This window comes from Palaemon carinicauda, chromosome 9 (assembly GCF_036898095.1).
Source record: "Palaemon carinicauda isolate YSFRI2023 chromosome 9, ASM3689809v2, whole genome shotgun sequence".
NCBI lineage: Eukaryota > Metazoa > Arthropoda > Malacostraca > Decapoda > Palaemonidae > Palaemon > Palaemon carinicauda.
This window is the reverse complement of record NC_090733.1, coordinates 124,243,646-124,269,169: the sequence shown is the minus strand read 5'-3', so window position 1 is coordinate 124,269,169 and position 25,524 is coordinate 124,243,646. Positions and strand designations below refer to the sequence as shown.

The following is a 25,524-nucleotide window of genomic DNA, read 5'->3' as shown; positions in this document are numbered from 1 at the left end:
ATATGTCGGAAGTAATACTGTACATAAAAAAAAAACTATGACTCACTAGAGTGACAGTAGCAAACACAATTTTGGATTTTGAACAAAGCGGGTCACTGCTGCCCAGCCTGGGCGGCGGCAGTAGCATCGAGAAACAGCCGGGAATGGTGCTAATTTCAAAACTATAACTCCACGAAGTTTACGAACATATTTTTAACTTGCGGTAATTTACGTTCATAAATCTGAAAGTTCGTAAATCAGATGTTCATACCTTAAGGACTGTCTGTACCCATTTTAAATTATGAAGGTTTGTTTTTACGTACGAACAACAAATAGAGCGGCAGAAATCTATCCAAGTTGCACCAATGACAATGCGAAAGCTCACCAAAACAAAAATGGCGGCTGCTCCTAGCCTAATTTGCAGTAGTAGTAGTACTTACTTTGACCACAGTACACCCATATAAATCTACTCCCTCACCCTGATTCTAATCTGTTTTGTGAATTGAGCTAATGCTTCATAGAGTAACAGGAATATATTATCTCTTTGAAAGGCCCAATTTGAGAATAAGCATTATTCCAATCAAACTTGTTTCCTTAATCTAACTAAACTTGGGAGTTGGGTCAGTAAATATATCCATATTTCACCAACAAAGTAAATATTCTGATACTCCCATAGTTAGAACATCCATTATGATCTTGACTTTTACGATTCCAGTAAGACTGGGATTTCCTCTGTGGAAATGAGACAGCATATTACGACTAATGGATTTGTAGGAATCATTTCAAAAGAAAAAAACTTATTTCGTAAACCCTGGAAATTGAAATGTTAAAGAGGAAGGCATAAATGTTCAGTTTATCGCTGATAAGGAGAAAGGTGCTTACCTGGTGCACGTCATATCTTCCATTATGCAAGTGGTTTTCGTCCCTCCCATGCAACCTCGACAGTTCCCTCCTCATTTCCATATTCTCCCTCTCAAGTCTCCTGACAATATCTTGATACTTGAATTCATCTGGTGGCATACGTGAAGGAATCAGAGGTTTATATCCATCTCCTTCGTGCATTCTTGAGAATTCATATTGGTATCTTGCATTCTCTTCAGCTAAATTATTTAATTTCAGCCTTAAATCTGTGACTTCATAATTATCAGTGTTTCTAAGTATACCTGCATCAGCTTTCATTAAATTATATATTCCTTTTATAATACGATTGGTTTCGGAACTAATAAGCTCATTTGGATCACACTCTAATCTCCCACCAGGTCGTTCATTATACCAACTAGGTTTTTTACCGTAATTATTTCCATATGACTCGTCTATTACTGAAGCATACTTATCTTGTCTTTGAGGATCTCTCAAAGATGAAGGCCTCTTAGAAAAAGGTTCTCTGTATCTCGAAGATGTGTCATAGGCACTTTTGTGATGTCCTGCGTAACGTTCAGGAGAGCCAAGAACAGCTTCAAACTTCTCCATCATTATTTCTATAATGGCATCTGAAAACTCCTGTCTATTTGCATGAAGTAGAGGGCAGGACATCCATTCACAGTGTCCTTGTAGGTATTCCTGGTGAGCAAAATACAGAGGCAGATGTAATAATGATAAATACAGGCAAAGTGTTGAAATTTTTTCATAAAGCATTTTCTGTAATAACCAAGAATATAGAAAAGAAAGAAATTAATTAATTGAACTACGACCTTATAAAAAGACAAAGAAAATAGTATGATCATTTATATTTAGTGAAAGAAATACAGTACTACAAATTTTTAAGGTAACAACACGAGTCATTTATATGGGTATACAGTGAACCCTCGCTACTTCGCGGTTCGACCATCGCGGATTCACCACTTCGCGGATTTTTTCCATAACCCATATATATACAGTAACATATATATATATATATATATATATATATATATATATATATATATATATATATATATGTATGCATGTATTTATGTATATATGTATGTATGTACATATGTAGGTATGTATATGTGTATACATATAAATATATATATATATATATATATATATATATATATATATATATATATATATATATATATATATATACATATATCTAAAGTAGGAAGATGTGATGTAGTTCTAAGGGAATAGTATGGGAAATATGTCTGGGTAATAAGCAAAGCTCTACCTCCAGTTTGTTTCTTCATTATGATCAGAGATAAATGTAAACAAAACATTGGTTGCCATTTTTTAACGTGCTTTTTAGCGTGTTTAGGAAACGCATGATATAAAATTGCCTTTAATATTTGTGCCTGTTTTAGTTTAGGGTACTGTAGTACATGCATTAAGTGTTCTGTACATTAAAGGGTAGTTTGTTAACAGTACTACGTACAAGGGAAGGTTTTAAAAGTCTGAATATACATGTTGAATAAATAGGTAAATATGGTGTCACTACTTCGCGGATTTTCACCTATCGCGGCCGCGTCTGGAACCTATCTACCGCGATAAACGAGGGTTCACTGTACTCTATTCCTATTTTGCTACAACCAAAATCTAAGAAGTCATGAGGGACTGGTAACATTGTACCATTGCCCTCAGCTTCCACTTGCACTTTGCAGGTGCAGAGCCTGCAGCTCAGTATTCACTTTCATCTTCATTAAGACTTGTAGGGAGGAGGAGGCAAGAAATATAAAAAATTACTCTGATTTGTATAACTAGGAAAATACAATGCACTCTAAGAATTAATCCTACGCAAATAGAAACCTCATCATTTATATGGGACTCTTCCTTGGGGGGATCTCTAAGTGACTATGTTAAGGTGTCTGTCTGACCCTTGACCCAACAGAAAAATATCAACTACCATGACCGCCTTGGATGAGAGACAAGGTCATGATGACATAGCCTCAAAACACTGGAGGTAAGTGTTAGAGACACAAATAGACAATTATGATGAATTTGGAATCATTTTTTCCTAGTCATACAAACCTAGAGATTATTATTATTATTATTATTATTATTATAATTAAATGCTAAGCTACAACCCTAGTTGGAAAAGCAGAATGCTATAAGCTCAGGGGCCCCAACAGGGAAAATAGCCCAGTGAGGAAAGGAAATAAGGAAATAAGGAAAAATAAAATATTTTAGGAATAGTAACAATATTAAAATAAATATTTCCTATTTAAACTATAAAAACTTTAACAGAACAAGAGGAAGAGAAACTAGATAGAAAAGTGTGCCTGAGTGTACCCTCAAGCAAGAGAACTCTAACCCAAGACAGTGGAAGACCATGGTACAGAGGCTATGGCACTACCCAAGAATAGAGAACAATGGTTTGATTTTGGAGTGTCCTTCTCCTAGGAGAGCTGCTTACCATAGCTAAAGAGTCCCTTCTACCCTGACCAAGAGGAAAGTAGCCACTGAACAATTACAGTGCAGTAGATAACCCCTTGGGTATTATTTCAGCAATAAATGAAACCAGCAGTTTAAACTTTTGCGAGGTGCAACTACCCTCCGCTGGTTAGCAGATGGGGTAGCAGGGGTAGATCAGCCACTCTGCTCCCACCAGCACTAGTAAAGAATCGTCACTTTGCAATTGCAGCAGGACTTCCAGGGGAAGGTGATTGGAGACCAGTACATTGTGTAAAAAGCTCCAGGTTTGTATAGTTGGGAAAAATAAAAATTATTACAAATTTGTCATTTGTTCCGAACTATATAAAAATCTTACGCTCTTTACGTAGGAGACTCGCCCCATGGTGGATAGAAGTCCTAAAACCAACTAGCTGGAGACTGTCCCGGGGTGAGACTATGTGCTACGCACGAGCTGTGTAGAGGGCACCCTAACACCTTGTGATCCTTAAAAGATAACGGCCTGGGCAATCGGTACAGGTACTAAGATAGAATTTAGCAATGTGACTTGACCAGGTAGGTGTAAAATTGGAGCTAAGCCCCTCACTTAACCTATGCATTGCCTGAATCCACCTCACTAGAAGAACAGGGACATAATAAATATATATATACATATCAAGTTACACAAAGGGCATGGTACTCACCTGCAGTCAGAAGGAGGTGAGTTTGCAGAGTTCCTTGGGTGCTGAGCCCTAAGAGAGGGGAGGATGAAATAGGAAGTGGCCAGTCACTCACACATCCATACTAGATTTACTCACGGGTAAAATCTGCCCTCAACCAACTATTGCTTGTCCAACAAGGGAGCCGAGATGTTACTAATCATGTTTTGTGCAGCCACCACAGGACCAATGGTAAAAGTGTCTATGTTCCTGTGAGTTATGTCTTGCTGGTAGTGGGCGATGACCTTTATTTCTCATTTCCACACGCCCGCTTGTAACACCTACGTCAAAGAGAAATTCTTCTTAAACGCTAGGGATGTGCTAACACCGCTGACGTCATGAGCACAGGGACGACAACTGGAATGAACGGAGTCTGGTTGAATGGCACTCTCAATTACCTGTCTAATCCAGGAAGATATCAAGTTCTTGGTAATCTTCCTTTTGGTTCTCCCCATGCTTACAAAGAGTCTACTAATCTGCGACCGGGTTCTCGCTGTTCAATTCAAGAGCTTTCTCAGTGCCCTTAGAGGGCCTGAATCTAGGATCTGCTACAGCCGGATTGTGAGTCTTGACTACAAACTCAGGGACAAAACGGAGTGTCACTTGCCACCATCCCAGAGAATGAGCAATATCGTAAAAGACCATGTAGCTCACTGACTCTCTTGGAAAGGGCCAGAGCTACAAGAAATACAGTTTTCAGGGTCAAGTCTCAATCTGATGCTTAACGAAGAGGTTTGTATGGGGCTCCTTTCAATAAGCTTAGAACTTTCACTATATTCCAAGGTGGTGGTCTGACTTCCAAGTGAGGACGTGTGCTTGAAATTCCGTATGAAGAGACAATTCCGTCAAAGAGAAAATGCTAACTCTATTAAGCTTGAAAACGATGCTTAAGGCCGAGAAATAACCTTTCACTGCCGACACTGAACAAAGTTTTTCCTCCCTAGAAATGTAACTACCACTATAAACAGATTCTCCCCCATAGCAGAGGAAGAGGAAGATGAGACGTTGTTAATTGGAGAGACTATGAAAGGACCAAGGGGAGCACTTTAGCCTTAAAAAGAAGAGAAAGGTCAGGTACCATTCAGGTGCCAACGCACAGAAGATAAAAAAAGTGGTCTATAAGAGAACAAAGCGACCACTATTATTGATCAGGCAACAGGAAATGACCCATTCCTAAGAAAGGATACTGCTGGCCAAATAGAACCTTTGGTTAAACAGCTAGAAAAAACAACACTGTTCTCATGGGAGACTTCAATGCAGCAGTAACTGGGACACTATGAATTCTATATCAAACCCAGAGGGACATAGGCTAATAGAATATGTCAACAATGAATTCCTCCAGCAGTGGGTCGAAAAACCTGCTTGGGGAAACAACATACTAAATATTGTGCTAACAGCAGAAGAAAATTTAGTATCCGGTGTTTCAGTAGGCAAAAATATTGGCAAAAGTGACCACAGAATAGTTAGGTTTCAGGTAAACATTCCTCATCTAAAAGGAAGGAAAATTATAAAAAAGCTAGACTACAAACAGAGTAACTGGATAAAACTGAAGGAATACACTGTACCAACCGTGTGTCACACGATCGTACATAGTTCATTTTGTGTATATATTATGTTTGTACCTTCGCTCTTCCCTCGCACTAAAATGAACCAGAAACATGTCTGCTATTTTCCTCTGTAACAGTGTCTGTTTTTCAAACATGAAAATTCTTGTTGCTTTGAGCTTTTGTTTATAAAGGAGAGAGTTCTATAATAAATTCACTCAGTTGCTTTCACATTGTCTTTGAGTCGCAACCTTCTCTCGGCACGTCACAACACCAAGAATTTAGAAATACGACAAAACAGGGAACATAGATACACAATGGGACTCCTTTGTAGAAATATATAAAGAAAAAAGGGGCTAAAAGTATACCACATAGAAAAATTTTATCAAATGGAACTCCACAACCTAAGTGGTTTAACAGAGAAATAGCCAATGCAATATGAAGCAGTGACAGGAAACATAAATCAATGGGTCCACAGCCTTCAGTTCATGAAATTTCTGAGCACAAGAAGTTAAGCCAAAAAGAAGATAAACTAATTAGAAAGGCCAAGATCAATGAAGAGAAAAGAGTGGCTTCAGCTAATAAAGAAAACCAAAAGAATTTTATGCATATGTAAACAGTAGAAAATCAATAAAAAACAACATTAGCCCAGTAAGAGACTTGGAGGGTAATCTTATTATAAATTATTTGGAAAAAACTGAAATGAAAAATGCATATTTCACAACTGTAATCACTATGGAAGAATCAAAAACCCTTCCCGAACCAGCTATCCACAACCACAACCATTAAATAAAATTACCTTTACAACAGACGATGCCAAAAAGAAAATAAAAGGACTTGGTAAGTCTAAGGCACCCACCAGGTCTAGATGATATTCATCCAAAAGAGATTATAGATCTAGAAGAAGAGATGACCCCACACTTTTACAAAATGTTCCGAAAGACAGTCAACGAAAGAAAGGCACCACAATTATTATTACTTGCTAAGCTACAACGCTAGTTGGAAAAGCAGGATGCTATAAGCCCAGAGGCTCCAAAAGGGAAAACAGCTCAGTGAGGAAAAGGAACAAGGAAAAAATAAACATTTTTAGGAAAAGCAACAATATTAAAATAAATATCACTTTATAAACTATAAAAACTCCAACAAAACAAGAGGAAGAGAAATAAGATATAAGAGAGAACAGTGTGCCCAAGTGTATCCTCAAGCAAGAGAACTCTAACCCAAGACAGTGGAAGACCATCGTACAGAGGCTATGGCACTACCCAAGATTAGAGAACAATGGTTTGATTTTGGAGTTTCCTTCTCCTAAAAGAGCTGCTTACCATAGCTAAAGAGTCTCTTCCACCCTTACAAAAAGGAAAGTGGCCACTGAACAATTACAGTGCAGTAAGAAGAATTGTTTGGTAATCTCAGTGTTGTCAGGTGTATGAGGACAGAGGAGAATATGTAAAGAATAGGCCAGACTATTCGGTGTGTGTGTGTACAGGCAAAGGGAAAATGAACCGTAACCAGAGAGAAGGATCCAATGTAGTACTATCTGGCCAGTCAAAAGACCCCATAACTATCTAGTATCTCAATGGGTGGCTAGTGCCCTGGTCAACCTACTACCTGGATGGAAACAAGGCAATGTTCCTCCCATCTGCAAGAAAGGACCAAAAGAAGACCCTGGCAACTACAGACTTGTGTGTCTATCTTCCGTGACTTGCAAATTTTTTAAACAATTTTAGTATATTCAATATTAGAACATATGAAGAAAAACAATCTTCTGATAGATAGTCAACATGGTTTCTGACAAGAGATCATGTGTGAGAAATCTGTTAGAATTCTTCCAAAACATGTTTAGCATTTATGACATAAGCAGGGCAATAGACATCATATACCTAGACTTTCAAAAGGCTTTTGACAAAATTCCTCATAAAAAATTAATGGTAAAAATTAGAGCACTATGCATCACTGAATGAGCCAGCTGAATGGATTGAAGGTCCACTAAATGGAGAAGCTTCAGAGTGAGCAGCTGTTACGAGCGAAGTACCTCAAAGATCCGTCCTTAGCCCACTGCCATTTCTGCTTTACATTAACAACATAGATTTAGGAATAACTAGTAGAATAGCCAAATTTGCCAATGATACTAAACTAGGCATAAATGCTGCGAACTCAAAAGACGTAGAAGGTCTAAGAGAGGATCTAATGAAGCTAGGAGAATGGTCCAGAAAATGGCAAATGCCTTTCACCTGTGGGGAATGCAAAGTCATACACATAGGTTACAGTAACCCACAATCAGATTACTCACTGCTGGGTAATGAAATAGAAAGTGTACACCAGGAGGAAGATCTCAGTATTATCATCAGCAAAGATTCAAAGTTCCCCAAACTAGCATAAAAACTGAAAAGAAAGCACAAAAACTAATAGGTTACATAAAGAGACAATTCAAATACAGAAACATAGACACTGTACTACAGCTGTACTACACATCACTAGTAAGACCCCACCTAGAATACGGAGTCCAATTCTGGGCTCAAAGTATTCAGAAGGATATCGATGGACTGAAAGCAATACAAGCTAGAGCTACCAAACTAGTTCCAACACTAAGGCTATTTGGATATAGATAGAGGATGGAACGTTTTAACTTACTTGATCTACAAACTCTACGACTAGGGAAACAGTTAATAGAGGCCTTCAAAATTCTTTAAGGAATAACAAATATAGATTACAACAATCTATTCACGCTTAGCACAAACCAGTCCAAAGGTAACGGATACAAACTAGAATTGAAAAGATACAATACAACTCAATGTGGCAATATCTTTACATACAAAATAGCAAATACATGGAATAGACTTGCAGCGGATGGAGAAAACAGTAACATGGTAAACGAGTTCAAGAATAAGTTAGACAAGATCATAGAATTCTCTAAAAGCTTAAAGTGAATCACTCTAACCAAGAACAAATGGAGTCTCTGTGGATGAACTAAAGTCTTTGAGACATCCAAAATAATTCTAATTCTCTCTATGATGATTAATTAGCTGATGCCCTCTTCCTTGTCATCAATATTGACATCGTCATTGTCGTCATCAGGTGTAAGGTTGTCATACAGGGTCTTTACCTTTGTTCGGATCATATTGCATTCATGCTTATGTTTTTCTTTCGGATATCTGCAATCCATAATGCCAAAGCAGATTCTATCCTCACTACTATCTTAATGTGGGGAGTAACTACTCTCTTCGCTCCTCTGTTGAAAATCGTCGATGCAGGCTGCAATGGCATCAAACCACGAAACTTTTGTCTTCTTTTAACATGCAGAAAACTTTCACATTCTCAACTATGGTTAGATCTTCTTTTGCTTCTTAGACTCACTACCAAAAGCCTTAGAAGGAGCAGGGTGCTTGGGCAACATTGTAAGGCTTGAAACAGAAATAAAACCCACTAAAACTTCATTAAACACATGAACAAAAGTTACAGTAATGCACAACGTGAACACAACTGATGCACATTCATGAGAACCTCTAAGGCGAAATGCTGCGAGGTGACGCTATGCTCCAAGGCCAATACACTCCTAAGATACAAATCTCCAAGCTTTCATTGGTTGAATCCCACCTGTCAACCAATAGTGTGCCGTGTAAGAACTCACGGAAGTACAGATAAGGCAGGAAATTAAGACTCAATAATTCTATCAGAATTTATGCTTTCTCGTATTTCGTGGGTTTGCATGATTTAGCAGAAAATATGCGATTAAAAAATATATACAGTACAGTACTTTATATATCTAAAAATCCGCAATGCACTGAGGACGTGAAACATGAGTCACAATATGGCAAGGGAATACTGTAGTTTGTTGTTCAGATGGGTAGCAAACATGTCTACGATCGGGGAACCCCACAAAGCCAGGAAACTCTTCGACACTAGAGGATTCAATGACCATTCTAAACCAACTGCCCTCCCTAATCAGATCAGATTGTCTGCCATTATGTTCTTTTTCCCCCAGGGTGAATGTTGCTGAGAGATGAATGGGATTCACTTGTACCCAGTGTTGCATCCCTACTGCCAGAGGATGTGGGACACTGAGCTCCTTGCTTGTTGACATATGTCATTAAGGTCATATCATCGCTCATCAGCACTACCGAGTGACCTTTGATAGTCTATATAAACTGGAGTAACACTAGGTACGCTGCCTTTAGTTCCAGATAGATTATAAAAAACGACTTGTCCTCCTGTGATCATTGTCCTGAGACTTGTTCCTTCCCTGGCAAGAAGCATCTGAAAAGATTTGGAACTCTGGAGTTGGAACCTGTAGAGGTGATCCTGCTAGCAGGTTCTCCTCCTTTAGTCACCTCGAGAGTTCTGTTTTCACATCCCTATGGAGCTGACGTCTGCGATCTTTGGCTTTTTAGTGCCCACAGTACTGAGCGAAGATGCATCCTCCCGAAGGGTACCAGTTTCTCTTGGGAGGCAACGTGACCTAAGAGCTTCTGTCAGAGATGGGCTGGAAAGCACTCTTTCTGTCTCAATTGCTGGACTCTGTAGATGGAAATACTCTGGCTTGGACAGAGTCTATATCCATGCTCAAATACCATAGACGACACTGAGGGTCAAGTCTCGACTTATAATTTAGCCAGATTTTCCCAGATTGCGGCAAAATTTGAAAAGCTCTTAGTGGTGATCAAGCCGAGATCTTGATTCCGCCAGCAGAAGCCATTCGTCTAAGTAAACCAGGAGCCTTATTCTCATGGCATGTGCCCATGAGAAGACTAGAGTGAACAGGCGAGTCAACACCTGTAGGGCTGTTACAGTAAAACAGCAATGGAGTATACCAACATAAATGACGAGGATTTCTATTAACGTAGGAACAATTAGAAAGGATATAAAAGAAAGATAAACTCATATATAATACATTGCAAAATCACTAAAGGTACCGTTGCAAAAGGCAACACCTCAACCCTCAACCTGAACTATGGCAAGGTACACAAGTAAACTCTTTTGGATTTTTTACTTGCCAAGTTACTGATTTTTCTCATTAAGAATTACATTCAAACACACAGATATTACAAGATAACACTTTAAGTACTGTAGTACTGTGATTAATAGTACCGTACCTTGCAAGTTGGCGTGACTCCATCCAAGGTGACATCTTGCAGCAAGGCCTTGCACATAGCCTGTTCTAACAAATGTGGTCCAATCTTGCCTGTAGTTCGGAATATTTTCTTTTCTTCCTCTGTTATGTGCAGGAATCTGTAAATAAAAAATAAAAAAACACCTAATAATTAATATTACCTAACCAATAAGACATCTAAGCTGCTAGTTAACCCTTTTACCCCCAGGGTATTTGGAAATTTCCAACCCTTAACCCCCAAGGGGTTATTTTTTTCCCAGCACATTTTGCAGTATATTTTATTTAAATTGCTCTAACAGCCTTAATTTTTGTCATAGAGAGGTCAGGTTGGTCTCATTCTCTTGGAAAATGCCTGAATTTTCTCAAAAAATTATCAAAAATATGAAAAAAAAATTTTTATAGCATTTTTTTGCAAGGACGTACCGGTACGTCCATGGGGGTAAAGGGATGGGTTTTGTGAAACGTACCAGTACGTCCTTTGGGGGTAAAAGGGTTAACAGGGTCAGCATATGGGATAAGAATTGGTATATTCCCATTATTTACACTAATACATTTTTTCTTATAAAAAATCAAAAAGGTTTGATAGGAATGATAAATTAACTCAGGAAAGTTAGGTAATATGTTATTTTGATTATAAAATAAATTTTTGAATATACTTACCCGGTGATTATATAGCTGCAACTCTGTTGCTCGACAGACAACTCTACGGAAAAACTCGCCAGCGATCGCTACACAGGTTGCGGGTGTGCCCAACAGCGCCATCTGTCGACCAGATACCCAGCTCTCATGTAAACAAAGACTCAATTTTCTCCTCGTCCCACTGTGTCTCTATTGGGGAGGAAGGGAGGGTCATTTAATTTATAATCACCGGGTAAGTATATTCAAAAATTTATTTTATAATCAAAATAACATTTTTCAATATTTAACTTAGCCGGTGATTATATAGCTGATTCACACCCAGGATGGTGGGTAGAGACCAGTAATATATGTTTACACTTTTATGAGCTAAGAGTTTTTTATTTCATTTTAGAAGTTATCAAAATAACAAAAACAAAATAAATAGGTACCTGGTAAGGAAGTCGACTTGAACAATTACTCTGCCTTTTAAGTACGTCTTCCTTACGGAGCCTCGCGATCCTCTTAGGATGCTGATCGACCCCTAGGATCTGAAGTATCAAGGGTTGCAACCCATACAACAGGACCTCATCAAACCCCTAATCTAGGCGCTCTCAAGAAATGACTTTGACCACCCGCCAAATCAACCAGGATGCGAAAGGCTTCTTAGCCTTCCGGACAACCCATAAAAAAACAACACTTCAAGAGACAGATTAAAAGGATAAGGAATTAGGGAATTGTAGTGGTTGAGCCCTCACCCACTACTGCACTCGCTGCTACGAATGGTCCCAGTGTGTAGCAGTTCTTGTAAAGAGACTGGACATCTTTCAAGTAAAATGACGCGAACACTGATTTGCTTCTCCAATAGGTTGCGTCCATTATACTTTGCAGAGATATATTTTGCTTAAAGGCCACGAAAGTTGTTACAGCTCTAACTTCGTGCGTCTTCACCTTAAGCAAAGTTCGGTCTTCCTCACTCAGATGTGAATGAGCTTCTCGTATTAACAATCTGATAAAGACTGACCAAGCATTCTTTGACATAGGCAAGGATGGTTTCTTAACTGAACACCATAAAGCTTCAGATTGGCCTCGTAAAGGTTTAGTACGCTTTAAATAGAACTTAAGAGCTCTAACAGGGCATAAGACTCTTTCTAGTTCATTGCCTACGATCTCCGATAAGCTGGGGATATCGAGAGATTTAGGCCAAGGCCGAGAAGGCAGCTCATTTTTGGCTAGAAAACCAAGTTGTAGCGAACAAGTGGTTTTTTCTGACGAAAATCCGATGTTCTTGCTGAAGGCATGAATCTCACTGACTCTTTTAGCCGAGGCTAAGCATACCAGGAAAAGAGTCTTAAGAGTGAGATCTTTCAGGGAGGCTGATTGTAACGGCTCCAACCTGTCTGACATGAAGAATCTTAGTACCACGTCTAAATTCCATCCAGGGGTAGCCAAACGACGCTCCTTGGTGGTCTCAAAAGACTTAAGGAGGTCTTGCAGATCTTTATGTTTGGAAAGATCTAAGCCTCTATGCCGGAAGACCGATGCCAACATGCTTCTGTAGCCCTTGATAGTGGGAGCTGAAAGGGATCGTCCTTTTCTCAGGTATAAGAGAAAAACAGCTATTTGAGCTACAGAGGTACTGGTCGAGGATACAGAAACTGACTTGCACCAGTCTCGGAAGACTTCCCACTTCGATTGGTAGACTCTAATGGAAGACGCTCTCCTTGCTCTAGCAATCGCACTGGCTGCTTCCTTCGAAAAGCCTCTAGCTCTCGAGAGTCTTTCGATAGTCTGAAGGCAGTCAGACGAAGAGCGTGGAGGCTTTGGAGTACCTTCTTTACGTGTGGCTGACGTAGAAGGTCTACCCTTAGAGGAAGACTACTGGGAACGTCTACTAACCATCGAAGTATCTCGGTGAACCATTCTCTCGCGGGCCAGAGGGAAGCAACTAACGTCAACCTTGTCCCTTCGTGAGAGGCGAACTTCTGCAGTACCTTGTTGACAATCTTGAACGGTGGGAATGCGTAGAGATCCAGATGTGACCAATCTAGGAGGAAAGCATCTATATGTATTGCTGCTGGGTCCGGGACTGGAGAGCAATAGATTGGAAGCCTCTTGGTCAGCGAGGTTGCAAAGAGATCTATGGATGGTTTACCCTAAGTGGCCCAAAGTCTCTTGCACACATCCTAGTGGAGGGTCCATTCGGTTGGAATTACTTGCCCTTTCCGACTGAGACAATCTGCTATGACGTTCAAGTCGCCTTGGATGAACCTCGTTACTAGGGAGATGTCTTGACCTTTTGACCAGATGAGCAGGTCCCTTGCGATCTCGTACAACGTCAGTGAGTGGGTACCTCCTTGTTTGGAGATGTACGCCAAGGCCGTGGTGTTGTCCGAGTTAACTTCCACCACTTTGCCTCGAAGGAGAGACTTGAAGCTTTTCAAGGCCAGATGTACTGCCCACAGCTCCTTGCAGTTGATATGCATGCTCCTCTGACTCGAGTTCCACAGTCCTGAGCATTCCCGACCGTCTAGTGTCGCGCCCCAGCCCACGTCCGATGCGTCCGAGAAGAGAACGTGGTTGGGAGTCTGAACAGCCAGGGGAAGACCCTCTCTTAGGTTGATATTGTCCTTCCACCAAGTCAGACAAGACTTTATCTTTTCGGAAACCGGGATCGAGACCGCTTCTAGCGTCTTGTCCTTTTTCCAGAGAAAAGCTAGATGGTATGAAGAGGACGGAGGAGTAGTCTTCCTAGTGACACAAATTGTTCTACGGATGACAGCGTCCCTACCAGACTCATCCACAGCCTGACTGAGCAGCGTTCCTTCTGCAGCATCTTCTGGATGGATAGCAGGGCTTGATCTATTCTGGGGGCTGAGCGTCTTGTTGTTCAGCAACGTCCTCATCAGAGGGTTCCTCATCCGAAAACTGATGAGGAAACGGCAACGGAGTGGGCAACGTCTGGCTCGCTGAGTCCGGTCGCACTGGTGCATGCGTGACGGAGCCGGACGCAACATCATGGAACTGCTGCACAGTCTGTGAACTGTCAACAACCATGGGTGCGCGAGGAAGCACAGCGTCAACCCGAGACTGTCTAGACCGTCTGGGTTGTGCAGTCAACACCCTACCGGGTTGCTGAGGTTGACGCACTGCGTCAAAACAAGTCACCTCTGCTGGTTGTTGAACGTCATGAACGTCAACAACCACCTCCGAGCGTCGCTTAACGACAACGTGCGGTTGGCAACCCACACTGGGTCGCATCGGTGGAGGAACCACCTCAACTGGCAGACGCGAGTAGGTTACCTCAGCGTCAACAGGGCGCACAACCGACCGGTTGGAAGGTTGTTGGCCAGAAGGTTCGGTAGCAACCTTCTCCGCATTAAAGTCCTCTATCAAGAACGCAAGCTTGGACTGCATGTCTTGCAGCAAAGCCCATTTAGGGTCTACGGGAGCAGGTGCGGCCACAGACGGGGTTAGCGACTGAGGCGGTACCGCTTTCCATCCCTGAAAGCCTTGTTTATGCATGACATAATTGTACAGCAAAACTTCAAAGGCTCTAAAACAGCTGTGAAGTTGACCTGTAAAAGACTTGGAGCGTCTCCTGGCCAGGCGCCAGGGAGAGTCTACGAGATTTGAGAAGTCTATCTGGGTAGAGGCATGAACTCCCAAGCCGAGAACTTCTCTCGTGTCATATCAGACTCTCGCTCTATAAGCCAGTTTAAAAGAAGGGAAAGCAAAGGCTGTATCCCCCAAACTCCTCCTGGTGAAAAACCAGTCGCCTAGCCAACGTAAAGCTCTCTAGGAGAGCGAGAGAGCACTAGCTTAAAAACAACGGCTTCGAAGTAGCTAGGCCTAGTGTAAGCTCTGACGTTTAGGCGAACGAGGAGCAGCAGTTACAAAAAGATCCGGACAAAGATCCTTAAAAAAAAACATCATGATTTAATTAAAGTCCATAGGGGGCTAAGCAGCTTAGGCTCCTCTCCATCTGACAGAGTCCTCAAGGGAATATCAGTAGGAGGGGGAACAGCAACTTCCTCATCTACAGGAACCTTGTCCGATAAAAGCTGAGTCTCAAGCAAGGGAGAGACCTACCGTGGTGGCAATGCTTTAAAAGCAGAGTCCACACTCACTGGTGCATTAGTAGCGGACCAGAACGCAACGTCATGTAACTGCTTGACAGTCTGTGAACTGTCAACAACTGAACTGTCAACCACAACAGGTGCGTGAGGACGCACAGCGTCCACTCGAGACTGCTTTGACTGTCTAGACTGAGCAGTCAAAACAACTCTAGAATGCGGAGGTTGACGCACAGCGTCAAAACAAGTCAACTCCGATTGTTAGTGAACGTCTTGAACGTCAACAGGAGCATCAGCAAGTGGCCTAACGTCCAAATGCGGCTGAAAAACCACACGAGACCGCATCGAGTGTGGTTCTAAACAACCTGAGTGACGTGACTTAGCTACGCCAACGTCAACAGTAAGCACAAAGGAACGTTAGGTTGGCTGAAAGCCAGGATATCGATGAGATAAACGGCTAGACTCAACGGACTAATCGGCAAAATAGTCTTCCAGAAGGGAGGCAAGCATATACTGCATGTCTTGCCATACAACCCATTAAGGATCAACGGAAATGGTTGTGGTAAGAGACGAGGGTAACGCCTGTGACCGCAATACTTTGCCAACAAAAAAAGACTCTCGGAGTCTGTGTTACGCTTTTGTTAGGCGGCGAGCAGTTATCCGATGACTGCATAGGGTCAGAGCTGTCCTAATGGCTGTAACCAGGATGCTGGACCTGTCCTGAAAGGACTGACTTTCGCTTAAGGGCTTTGAAACCTTGTGACAGGTTTCTTATGCGAAAAGCCTTCGGATGACGAGGAGAAACAACGTCTCTCTCGTCTTATGGTAGGGGAGATCTTGGTAAGATACACCCGATACCATAGAGGGAAACGTCTGTTCGTTGATCAAGGCCTCTCGAACCCATAAGTCGTTTGACATTACTTCTCCCCTGGGCTTGGGAGCATGCAAGAGGTCCCGGACTAGGTGAACGACAGGCACGAACAGACGAACCCTCGGACGCAACACTGTAACACTTTGCGCATATCACTTTATCACTTCGATTTTCTGTTTTGCACTTATTTCACTGAAATCGAAACTTTTACTGATTTCTACCTGAAACACGCAATTCTACCCTTCATTAAACGGTAGTAATTGCGAAATCAGTCGTATAATGCAAGCTCATTAATACCAGCAAAAAACAGAAAACATATTTTAAGATAAAAAAATCAGTGGCTGGGAAAGAGACTAAACACTAGTTCATATAAACTACGTTTTCAATCTCTCACCGCACATAGCCTGGGGACGAGAATAAAAAACTAAAAACGTTTTATCCTTCCTCCCCGTACAGAGACTAGGGACGAGAGTAACTCGAGAACAACGTTACCCGCTTGAACGGAACGTTTTCTCTCCTCTCTCTCCCTCCGTCTCTATCTCTCTCTCTCTTCCTCTCTTGATTTCGCACCTAAGAGAAGAGCCCAATTATATTTCGTCAAAAAAACATGTTATTTGACTAAAGGAAAAAACTGAAAGGTCTTTCAAATAAAAAGTTCCTTTAAAATAGAATTTAAAACATTTAAGCTAAGAAAGAATGAACAAAACGTCAGAATCGATTTACTCTTACTGCAAAGTGAAACCGTGATACACTCTCTCTCTATCGTAACGATAGAGCGCATGTTGAACGTCCTGAACGTCAACAACTGCGTAGCATAAATAAACTAAACGTTAGTTCATCTTTGAAAACAGTACGAAGACTATCAAAGAAATTCTTTCATAAAATATTACATTTAAAAAGTTTTAAATCCTTAGCTCTTTAAAAGCTAAATACGATATAAAGGGCTCAACGTTGATTAACTTCGGTTTCCAAGTTAGGACCGCCTACTCTCAGGAAAGGTCGCATATAAACAAAACATTAAAATTTATTTTTATATGTTTATAATAAATGGAAAGTTAATCGAAGAGGCCTAATAAAGGCGGAGAGATATAAAATATATAGAGGAAAATCTATAAATAATTTATAACGTGATAAGATAATTACTAAAAGCCTAAACACACTTCCGTCTAAGGGAAGGGTCGGCCATCTAAAAGTGAAAGAAAGTCCATACTCTCTTTGTCACCATAATTAAATCTATCCAAAACGAGTTCAAGATTTAAGATGAAGATAAAACACCTGCATTGCGAAAGCTCAAAACTAGAATATAATACTTCACCAAATAGATGTGAAAAACTCCAGTTTAGCAACAGCGAGTAAAGTACGTCTTGTCGACACGTCGACAGAGAGAAAATTGAGTCTTTGTTTACATGAGAGCTGGGTATCTGGTCGACAGATGGCGCTGTTGGGCACACCCGCAACCTGTGTAGCGATCGCTGGCGAGTTTTTCCGTAGAGTTGTCTGTCGAGCAACAGAGTTGCAGCTATATAATCACCGGCTAAGTTAAATATTGAAAAATGGCAAATTTGAAAGTAATTTTTATCTTTCCTGACTATATAAACCAGAGTTCTTTACATAGGATAGAAAATAACACAAGCTGGAACACCATTATGAAAACTTTTAAAGAGGTGTCAACAATTGGTCCGGGTGTTGCCAGTGGGTCGCGAGGAACCACAACCTTCCTGCTCACACACAACCCAATTTTAATATCCGATGGAACTTCCAGGGGAGAAGTGATGGGGGTAAGATTTGTGTAAAGAACTCCAGTAGTTAGAGACTCTTTAACTATGATAAGCAGCTCGTCTAGGAGAAGGACACTCCAAAATTAAACCATTGTTCTCTAGTCTCGGGTAGTACAATAACCTCTGTACCATGGTCTTCCACTGTCTTGGGTTAGAGATCTCTTACTTGAGGGTACACTCGGGCACACTATTCTATCTTATTTCTCTTTCTCTTGTTATTTTGAAGTTTTTATAGATTTCCTTCCTAACTGGGCTATTTTCCTTGTTGGAGCCCTTGGGCTTATAGCATCCTGCTTTTCCAACTAGGGTTGTAGCTTAGCAAATAATAATAATAATAATAATAATAATAATAATAATAATAATGATATTTTGATTATAAAATAAATTTTTGAATATACTTACCCGGTGAATATATAATAGCTGACGTCTCCGACGGCTCGACAGATTCCAAAAACTCGCGAGCGATCGCCGTGAAGGTTGCGGGTGTGACCACCAGCGCCGACTATCGGCCAGATACCGCATATACTTGTCAACATCTCCAGTTCTTCTCAGTCCCCTAGGTCTCTATCGGGGAGGAAGGGAGGGCCTTTAATTTATATATTCACCAGGTAAGTATATTCAAAAATTTATTTTATAATCAAAATATCATTTTTAAATATTAAACTTAGCCGGTGAATATATAATAGCTGATTCACACCCATGGTGGTGGGTAGAGACCAGTATTAATACAATAAAGGCGTATATGCTCAAGAGTTTTTGACAACTATTCAAAAAACAGACTTAAGTATAGGTACCTGGTAAGGAAGCAGACTCTGATTATTACTCTGCCTCATTAGTCCGCTATCCTCACGAAGCCCAGCGATCCTCTTAGGATGCTGAAAGACTCCCAGGAGCTGCTATATCCAGAGTGAACACCCCTATAACAGGACCTCATCAATACCCTTAATCTGGGCGCTCTCAAGAAACAATATTTTGACCACCCGCCAAATCAAAAAGATTGCGAAAGACTTCTTAGTCTCCCGTTCAACCCAAAATAAGATTAAAAATTTCAAGAGTAGATTAAAAGGATATTGGGATTAAGGGAATGTAGTGGTAGAGCCTTCACCCACTACTGTACTCGCTGCTACGAATGGTCCCAGTGTGTAGCAGTCCTCATAAAGAGTCTGGACATCTTTCAAGTAATATGAAGCGAAAACCGACTTGCCTCTCCAAAAGGTCGCGTCCATAATACTTTTAATGGGTCTATTTTGCTTAAACGCTACAGAAGTTGCTATCGCTCTAACTTCATGAGCCTTGACTTTAAGTAAATTATGATCCTTCTCACTTAATTGAGAGTGTGCCTCCCGAATCAAAAGTCTAATAAAATTAAACCACGCATTCTTAGACATGGGCAAAGAGGGCTTTTTAACGGAGCACCATAAAGCCTCTGAACAACCTCGTCGCGGTTTAGTTCTGGATAAACAAAATTTAAGAGCTCTAACGGGGCACAGCACTCTTTCAACTTCATTCCCCACAATCTCAGAAAGACTGGGGATTTCAAATGATTTAGGCCAAGGACGAGACGGAAGTTCATTCTTGGCCAAAAAAAACCAAGTTGAAGAGCGCATACTGCTTTATTAGCGGAGAAGCCGATGTTCTTGCTAAAAGCATGTATCTCACTAACCCTTTTAGCCGAAGCCAAGCTCACCAAAAAAAAGTGTCTTGAGGGTAAGATCCTTCAGGGAGGCTGAATTTAATGGTTCAAACCTGTCTGACATAAGGAACTGTAGGACCACGTCCAAGTTCCAAGCAGGAGTCGAAATATGACGCTCCTTGGAAGTCTCGAAAGACTTAAGCAGGTCTTGGAGATCTTTGTTATTAGAAAGATCCAAACCCTTATGCCTGAAAACAGAAGCTAACATGCTTCTGTAGCCTTTAATGGTGGATGCAGAGAGGGAGCGACCGTTTCTCAGATAAGGCAGAAAATCCGCAATCTGCGCTACAGAGGCACTTGGAAGAGGAAATAGAGGAGGACTTGCACCAGTCTCTAAATACCTCCCATTTCGACTGATAGATCCTGATGGTAGAGGATCTTCTAACCCTCGCGATCGCTCTAGCTGCCTCCTTCGAAAACCCTCGAGCTCAAGAGAGTCTTTCGATAGTCTGAAGGCAGTTAGACGAAGCGTGGGGAGGCTTTGATGAAATCTCTTTACGTGAGGCCGTCGCAAGAGATCCATCCGTAACGGCAGACTTCTTGGAACGTCTACCAGCCATAGAAGTACCTCTGTGAACCACTCTCTCGCGGGCCAGAGTGGAGCAACCAATGTCAACCTGGTCCCTTTGTGAGAGGTGAACTTCTGCAGCACCTTGTTTAGGATCTTGAAAGGTGGAAAGGCATAAACGTCCAGGTGAGACCAGTCCAGCAGGAAAGCGTCTATGTGGGCTGCCTCTGGATCTGGAACTGGAAAGCAGTAAGTCGAGAGCCTCTTTGTCAGTGAAGTCGCAAAAAGATCTATGGTAGGTTGACCCCATGTCATCCATAGCTTCTCGCACACAGTCTTATGCAACGTCCACTCCATGGAGATGACTTGTCCTCTTCTGCTGAGGCAGTCCGCCAAGACATTCATTTTTCCTTGCACAAATCTCGCCAAAGGAGAGATGTTATTTGCCTTAAATGGAGTTCCTTCTGATCCGTGGATCAAAGACCCGAGCATTCCAGACTGTCCAGTGGAGCTCCCTAACCCAAATCCGATGCATCTGAATACAACACATGGTTTGGGTTCTTGATCGCAAGAGAAAGACCTTCTCGAAGTCTGATGTTGCTGTCCCACCAAGTCAGACATGTCTAGACTGAGTTGGAGATTGGGAAAGAGATACTCTCTAAGCCCTTCTCCTTGTTCCAATAGTTTAGGTGAAATTGGAGAGGGCATAGGTTGAGTCTCCCCAGAGAGATAAACTACTCCAGCGATGAAAGAGTTCCCACGAGGCTAGTTCAAACTCTTACAGAGCAACTGTTTTTCTCTTGCAAGTGAAGGACTTTTAACTGAGCTTGTTCCATTCTTGTGGGAGACGAAAAGGCCCGAAAAATCAGACACTGTATCCCCATTCCCAAATAAAGAATAGTCTGGGATGGGGTACTGTAAGTTATGACTTCTCTACGTTCACTATGAGACCTAGCTCCTTGGTTAGGTCTAATGTCCATTAGAGGCTCTCCAGACAGCGATATAATGACGACGCCCTGATTAGCCAGTCGTCAAAATAAAGGGAGGCTCTGAATCCTCAAAAAATGTAGAAAGCTTGCTACATTTTGCAAGGGCCTTGTAAAAACAAGAGGAGCAGGAATGAGGCCGAAGTACAGTGCTCGAAATTGGTACATTACTTTCCCGTCCACAAACCTCAGATGTTGTTGAAAGTTTGGATGAATCGGGATGTGGAAGTATGCATCCTGAAGGTCGAGAGAGACCATCCACTCGCCTTCCCTTACTGCTGCCAAGACAGAATTGGTAGTCTTCATCGTGAAGTTTGTCTTGACAATGAACACATTGAGCGCACTTACATCTTAAGTACTCCTGCAGTGAACGTGGCTGCCAGATCATTGGAGCCATCCCTGATAGCCTTGTTCCTGCAGTGAACGTGGCTGCCAGATCATTGGAGCCATCCCTGATAGCCTTGTTCCTGCAGTGAACGTGGCTGCCAGATCATTGGAGCCATCCCTGATAGCCTTGTTCATGCATGACATAATTGTACAGCAATACATTGACAGCTGGAGAGACCTTCTTACTTAAGGCTCCCAGGGACCAATCCAACAAATAAAAATTTCAAACGCTCGAAAAAACTCCTAACAGGAGATGGTCTAGCTATGAAGCCGACCATAAAATCTTGGAGCGTCTCATGGCTAGACGACGAGGAGAGTCCACAAGGCTTAAGAAGTCTCCCTGGGCAGAGGCAGGTACTCCCAAGCCGAGAACTTCTCCTCGAGCTTCTCCTGTGTCACACCAGATGCCCGAGTGAGAAGCTAATTAAGAAGGAGGAAAAGCAAAAGCAGACTTTCCTAAACTTCTCCTGGATTCCAACCAGTCTCCCAGTAAGAGCATGGCCCTCTTGGAAGAACAAGAGAGAACTGACTTCGTAAAAGTAGGCGTCGAAGAAAGTCTAGGACAAAATTTCACTAAAGAAATTCATAATTAAAATACAAGGGATTGTTGGACCACCCTAGGTTACTCATCTTCTAATGACTCCCCAAAGGTACATTAGTTGAAAGGGGGTCATCAACTTCTTCAGAAGGCACATCATCTGATAAATATAAAGTCTTGCGAGAAGGAGATTTATATTCAGAATGACGTGAAGGAAAAGCCTGACAGGCTACATCCACTTGTATATGAACAGAAGTTAAAGTTGGAGGGTCGATGTCACGTTGTGACTGCAGAGAATGTTATTCTACTACACGTCGTGACAGAAGTAACTGACGTTCAAACGTCCCGTAGTAACAGCGGTGACTGCTGTTCGATGCTATATCGTGACTACGATGACTGACCCTCGACGTCACGTCATGTCTACGGTGTCCACCGCTCAACGTCACGTTCTGCATCTCAACGTCACGCTGTGACTGCGGTGGCTGACGTTCAAAGCGATCAAAGTTACATCGAGATTTATGCTCCGCATCTCGCTTAACAGCAAAGCTGTCACTAGAGATAACGTCAGCGAGGCGTAACAAAGCTCGTCTAGAAGGTTGAAGACCCGAATCACGTATCCCAGAACCGTGACGTACAAAAAGCAAAGGATCCTTTCGCAGAGGAACAGGATCGAAAGCTTCTATTGAAGAAGAAAGCTTTAACAGCATATCTAACTTCGGATCAACCTGTGACTGCAGTGGCTGACGTTCAAACGTCACATAGTAAACAGCAGTGACTGCTGATCGATGCTATATCGAGACTACGGTAACTGACACTCGACGTCACGTTGTGTCCACGGCGTCCACCGCTCAACGTCACGTCGAGTCTGTGGCAGAAACGTCTGTACATGAACGTCATCGCTATGAACGGGACTCTTATTATGACTACAGCTAGGACGTTGAACTTGTTCTGAAGGAACTAATAAACGTTTCAACCGTCTCGAAACTATACGCCCAGGCTTTTAAAGAGACGAATCATCGGAAGACGAGGAGAAACTTCGTCTCTCCTGTCTTATGGCAAGGACGTGCTTGCCGAGCAACGTCTGATACCTTTGAGGGAACGTCTGTTCGTTGGTTTACACTCCTCACTCCCTTAGGTCCTACGACATTCCTTCTCCCTGGTGCAGGGGAGCCTGAAAGAGGTCTCGGACTAGGCAAGTGACAAGCACGAACAAACGAACCCTCCGCAACACAGAACATGTTTTTTGCACTTACTTCACTGAAATCGTATTTTTCAATAATCTCACATTAGACATGAATAAAACTGATTTCTACCTGAAGCACGCAATTCTCCCTTACATCAAAAGGTTAGAATTGCGAAATGAGACGTATAATGTAAGCACATTAGTACAAAATGAAACACAAATGCAAAAATCAATAAACATATACATATATATCGAATAAAACGGAAATATATAAAGTTAAAAAGATCAGTGACTGGGGAGGAGACTAAACACTAGTTCACTAAGGACTACGTTTTCAATCTCTCACCGTACAGTGCCTTGGGACGAGAATAAAAACTAAAACGTTTTATCCTCTCTCCCCATACAGAGACTTGGGACGAGAGTAAAAAACTGAATCGAGAACAACGTTACTCGCTCCCAAACTCCTTGTACAGAGACTTGGGACGAGAATAAAGATCGGAACGTTCTCTCTTTCTCTCTCTCTCTCCCTCTCTTGTCACACACAAGAGAATGGCCTACTCACCCTTCGTCAATAACAGGTTATTTGACCAAAGGAAAAAACTGAAAGGACTAAGAAATTGAAAATTAACAAGTTCCTTTAAATTAGTATCTAAAACACTTCAGTTTGAAAGAAGAATGAACAAAACGTCAAAATCGATTTACTCTTTCTGCAAAGTGAAACCGTGATTCTCTCTTTCTCTATCGTAACGATAGAGCGCAAACTGCGTAGCATAAATAAACCAAACGTTAGTTCATCTTTGAAAAAACAGCACGAAGACTATTCAAAGAATATATTTCTTAAAATATTTTCTAAAAAATATTCATCTCATCACTCTTACAGAGCAACTGATTTAAACTTAACAAAAATAAAAGTTGAATGGGCTCAACGTTGTTTAACTTCGTTTTCCAAGTTAGGACCGCCTACAAGGAATAGGTAAAGGCCGCATATAAACAAAACATAAAATTTATCTTGATGTTTAGTATAAATGGAAAGCTAATCGAAGAGGCCTAATAAAGGCGGGTGAGATATAAAATATATACTGTAGAGGTAAATCTATAAATATCAACAATAATTTATAAAGTGATAAAATAATTACTAAAAGCCTTAAACACACTTCCGTACACTGAGGGAAGGGTCGGCCATCTTTTCTCTATGGAAAAACCAGAGATTAAAAAAAAAAGCAAGGGCAAAACACTTTTCCTCTCCTTTCAAAAGCATTTCTTTTGAAGATAGTATTGAATAATCCAACACGGCGAAAGCAATAAAACCAAAACCAAGTACTTCACCAATTCGGTAGAAAACTCGAGGTCATAAAGCGAGCGGAACCAACTTGTCGACAAGACCGACAGAGAAGAACTGGAGATGTTGACAAGTATATGCGGTATCTGGCCGATAGTCGGCGCTGGTGGTCACACCCGTAACCTTCACGGCGATCGCTCGCGAGTTCTTGGAATCTGTCGAGCCGTCGGAGACGTCAGCTATTATATATTCACCGGCTAAGTTTAATGTTTAAAAATAATAATTAGGAAAAATTCAAATTACTGTACCTTCAAATGCGAACTCGCGTTTCTTAACATGAGAGACTCACCCTATGGTGGGTGGAAGTTCTCTTCCCAACTGGCTTGAACTTTAATACCCAAAATCACTGCATCTAAGCATGGAAATACGTGAGATGAGCACCCTGATACCCCGTTAACCAGTGGTATGATAATTCCTACGGGTCAACGGCCCGTACAAAGGTGGAAAATGAGTGTGCAGTAGAACAATAACATGACACCGTCTAAGCAAAATATTAGCAACAGGTTTGCGAATATGCACACTGCAGTTTACCCAGACCCCATTTCCCTCATAAGGAGAATGAGGACGTAACCAAACATACCATTAGAAATCTTAGCTGAGCAGCTACATGGGGCTTACCTGCAGTTTAATCAAAATCCAGTTGACAGGGAAGACAGATGCTGTGCCCCATGAGAGGGTAAGATGAAGAAAGAAGAGGCCAATCATTCTTTCCATTCATCCATGACTAAATCCGTAACCTCAGTCCTCGACCAACTGCTAATAGTCCTGAACACCAATCACAGCCGGAGAGAATATTTCTAGGGACCTGTGTGTTACATCTTGGAGGTGGTAGGCTATAAAGGTGGTTTAACGCCTCCATACACCTGCCAGTAGTACCTGCATCACAGAAAGG

General features: G+C 41.6%; 1 protein-coding gene across 2 annotated transcripts in view; it reads right to left on the bottom strand.

Moving 5' to 3' along the window:
• Positions 1 to 25,524, bottom strand: part of LOC137647127 (uncharacterized) — a 98,288-nt gene that overhangs the window by 24,535 nt on the left and 48,229 nt on the right. For both annotated transcript variants that reach the window (XR_011045530.1, XM_068380378.1), the window contains exons 3-4: positions 10,642 to 10,777; positions 862 to 1,539 (exon numbers count right to left, since the gene is read on the bottom strand). Coding sequence is in view for 1 of the 2 variants with exons in the window: in XM_068380378.1 (XP_068236479.1) it covers positions 862 to 1,539; positions 10,642 to 10,777 (814 nt within the window). In the remaining variant the exon portion in view is untranslated. The remainder of the gene's footprint in view (positions 1 to 861; positions 1,540 to 10,641; positions 10,778 to 25,524) is intronic.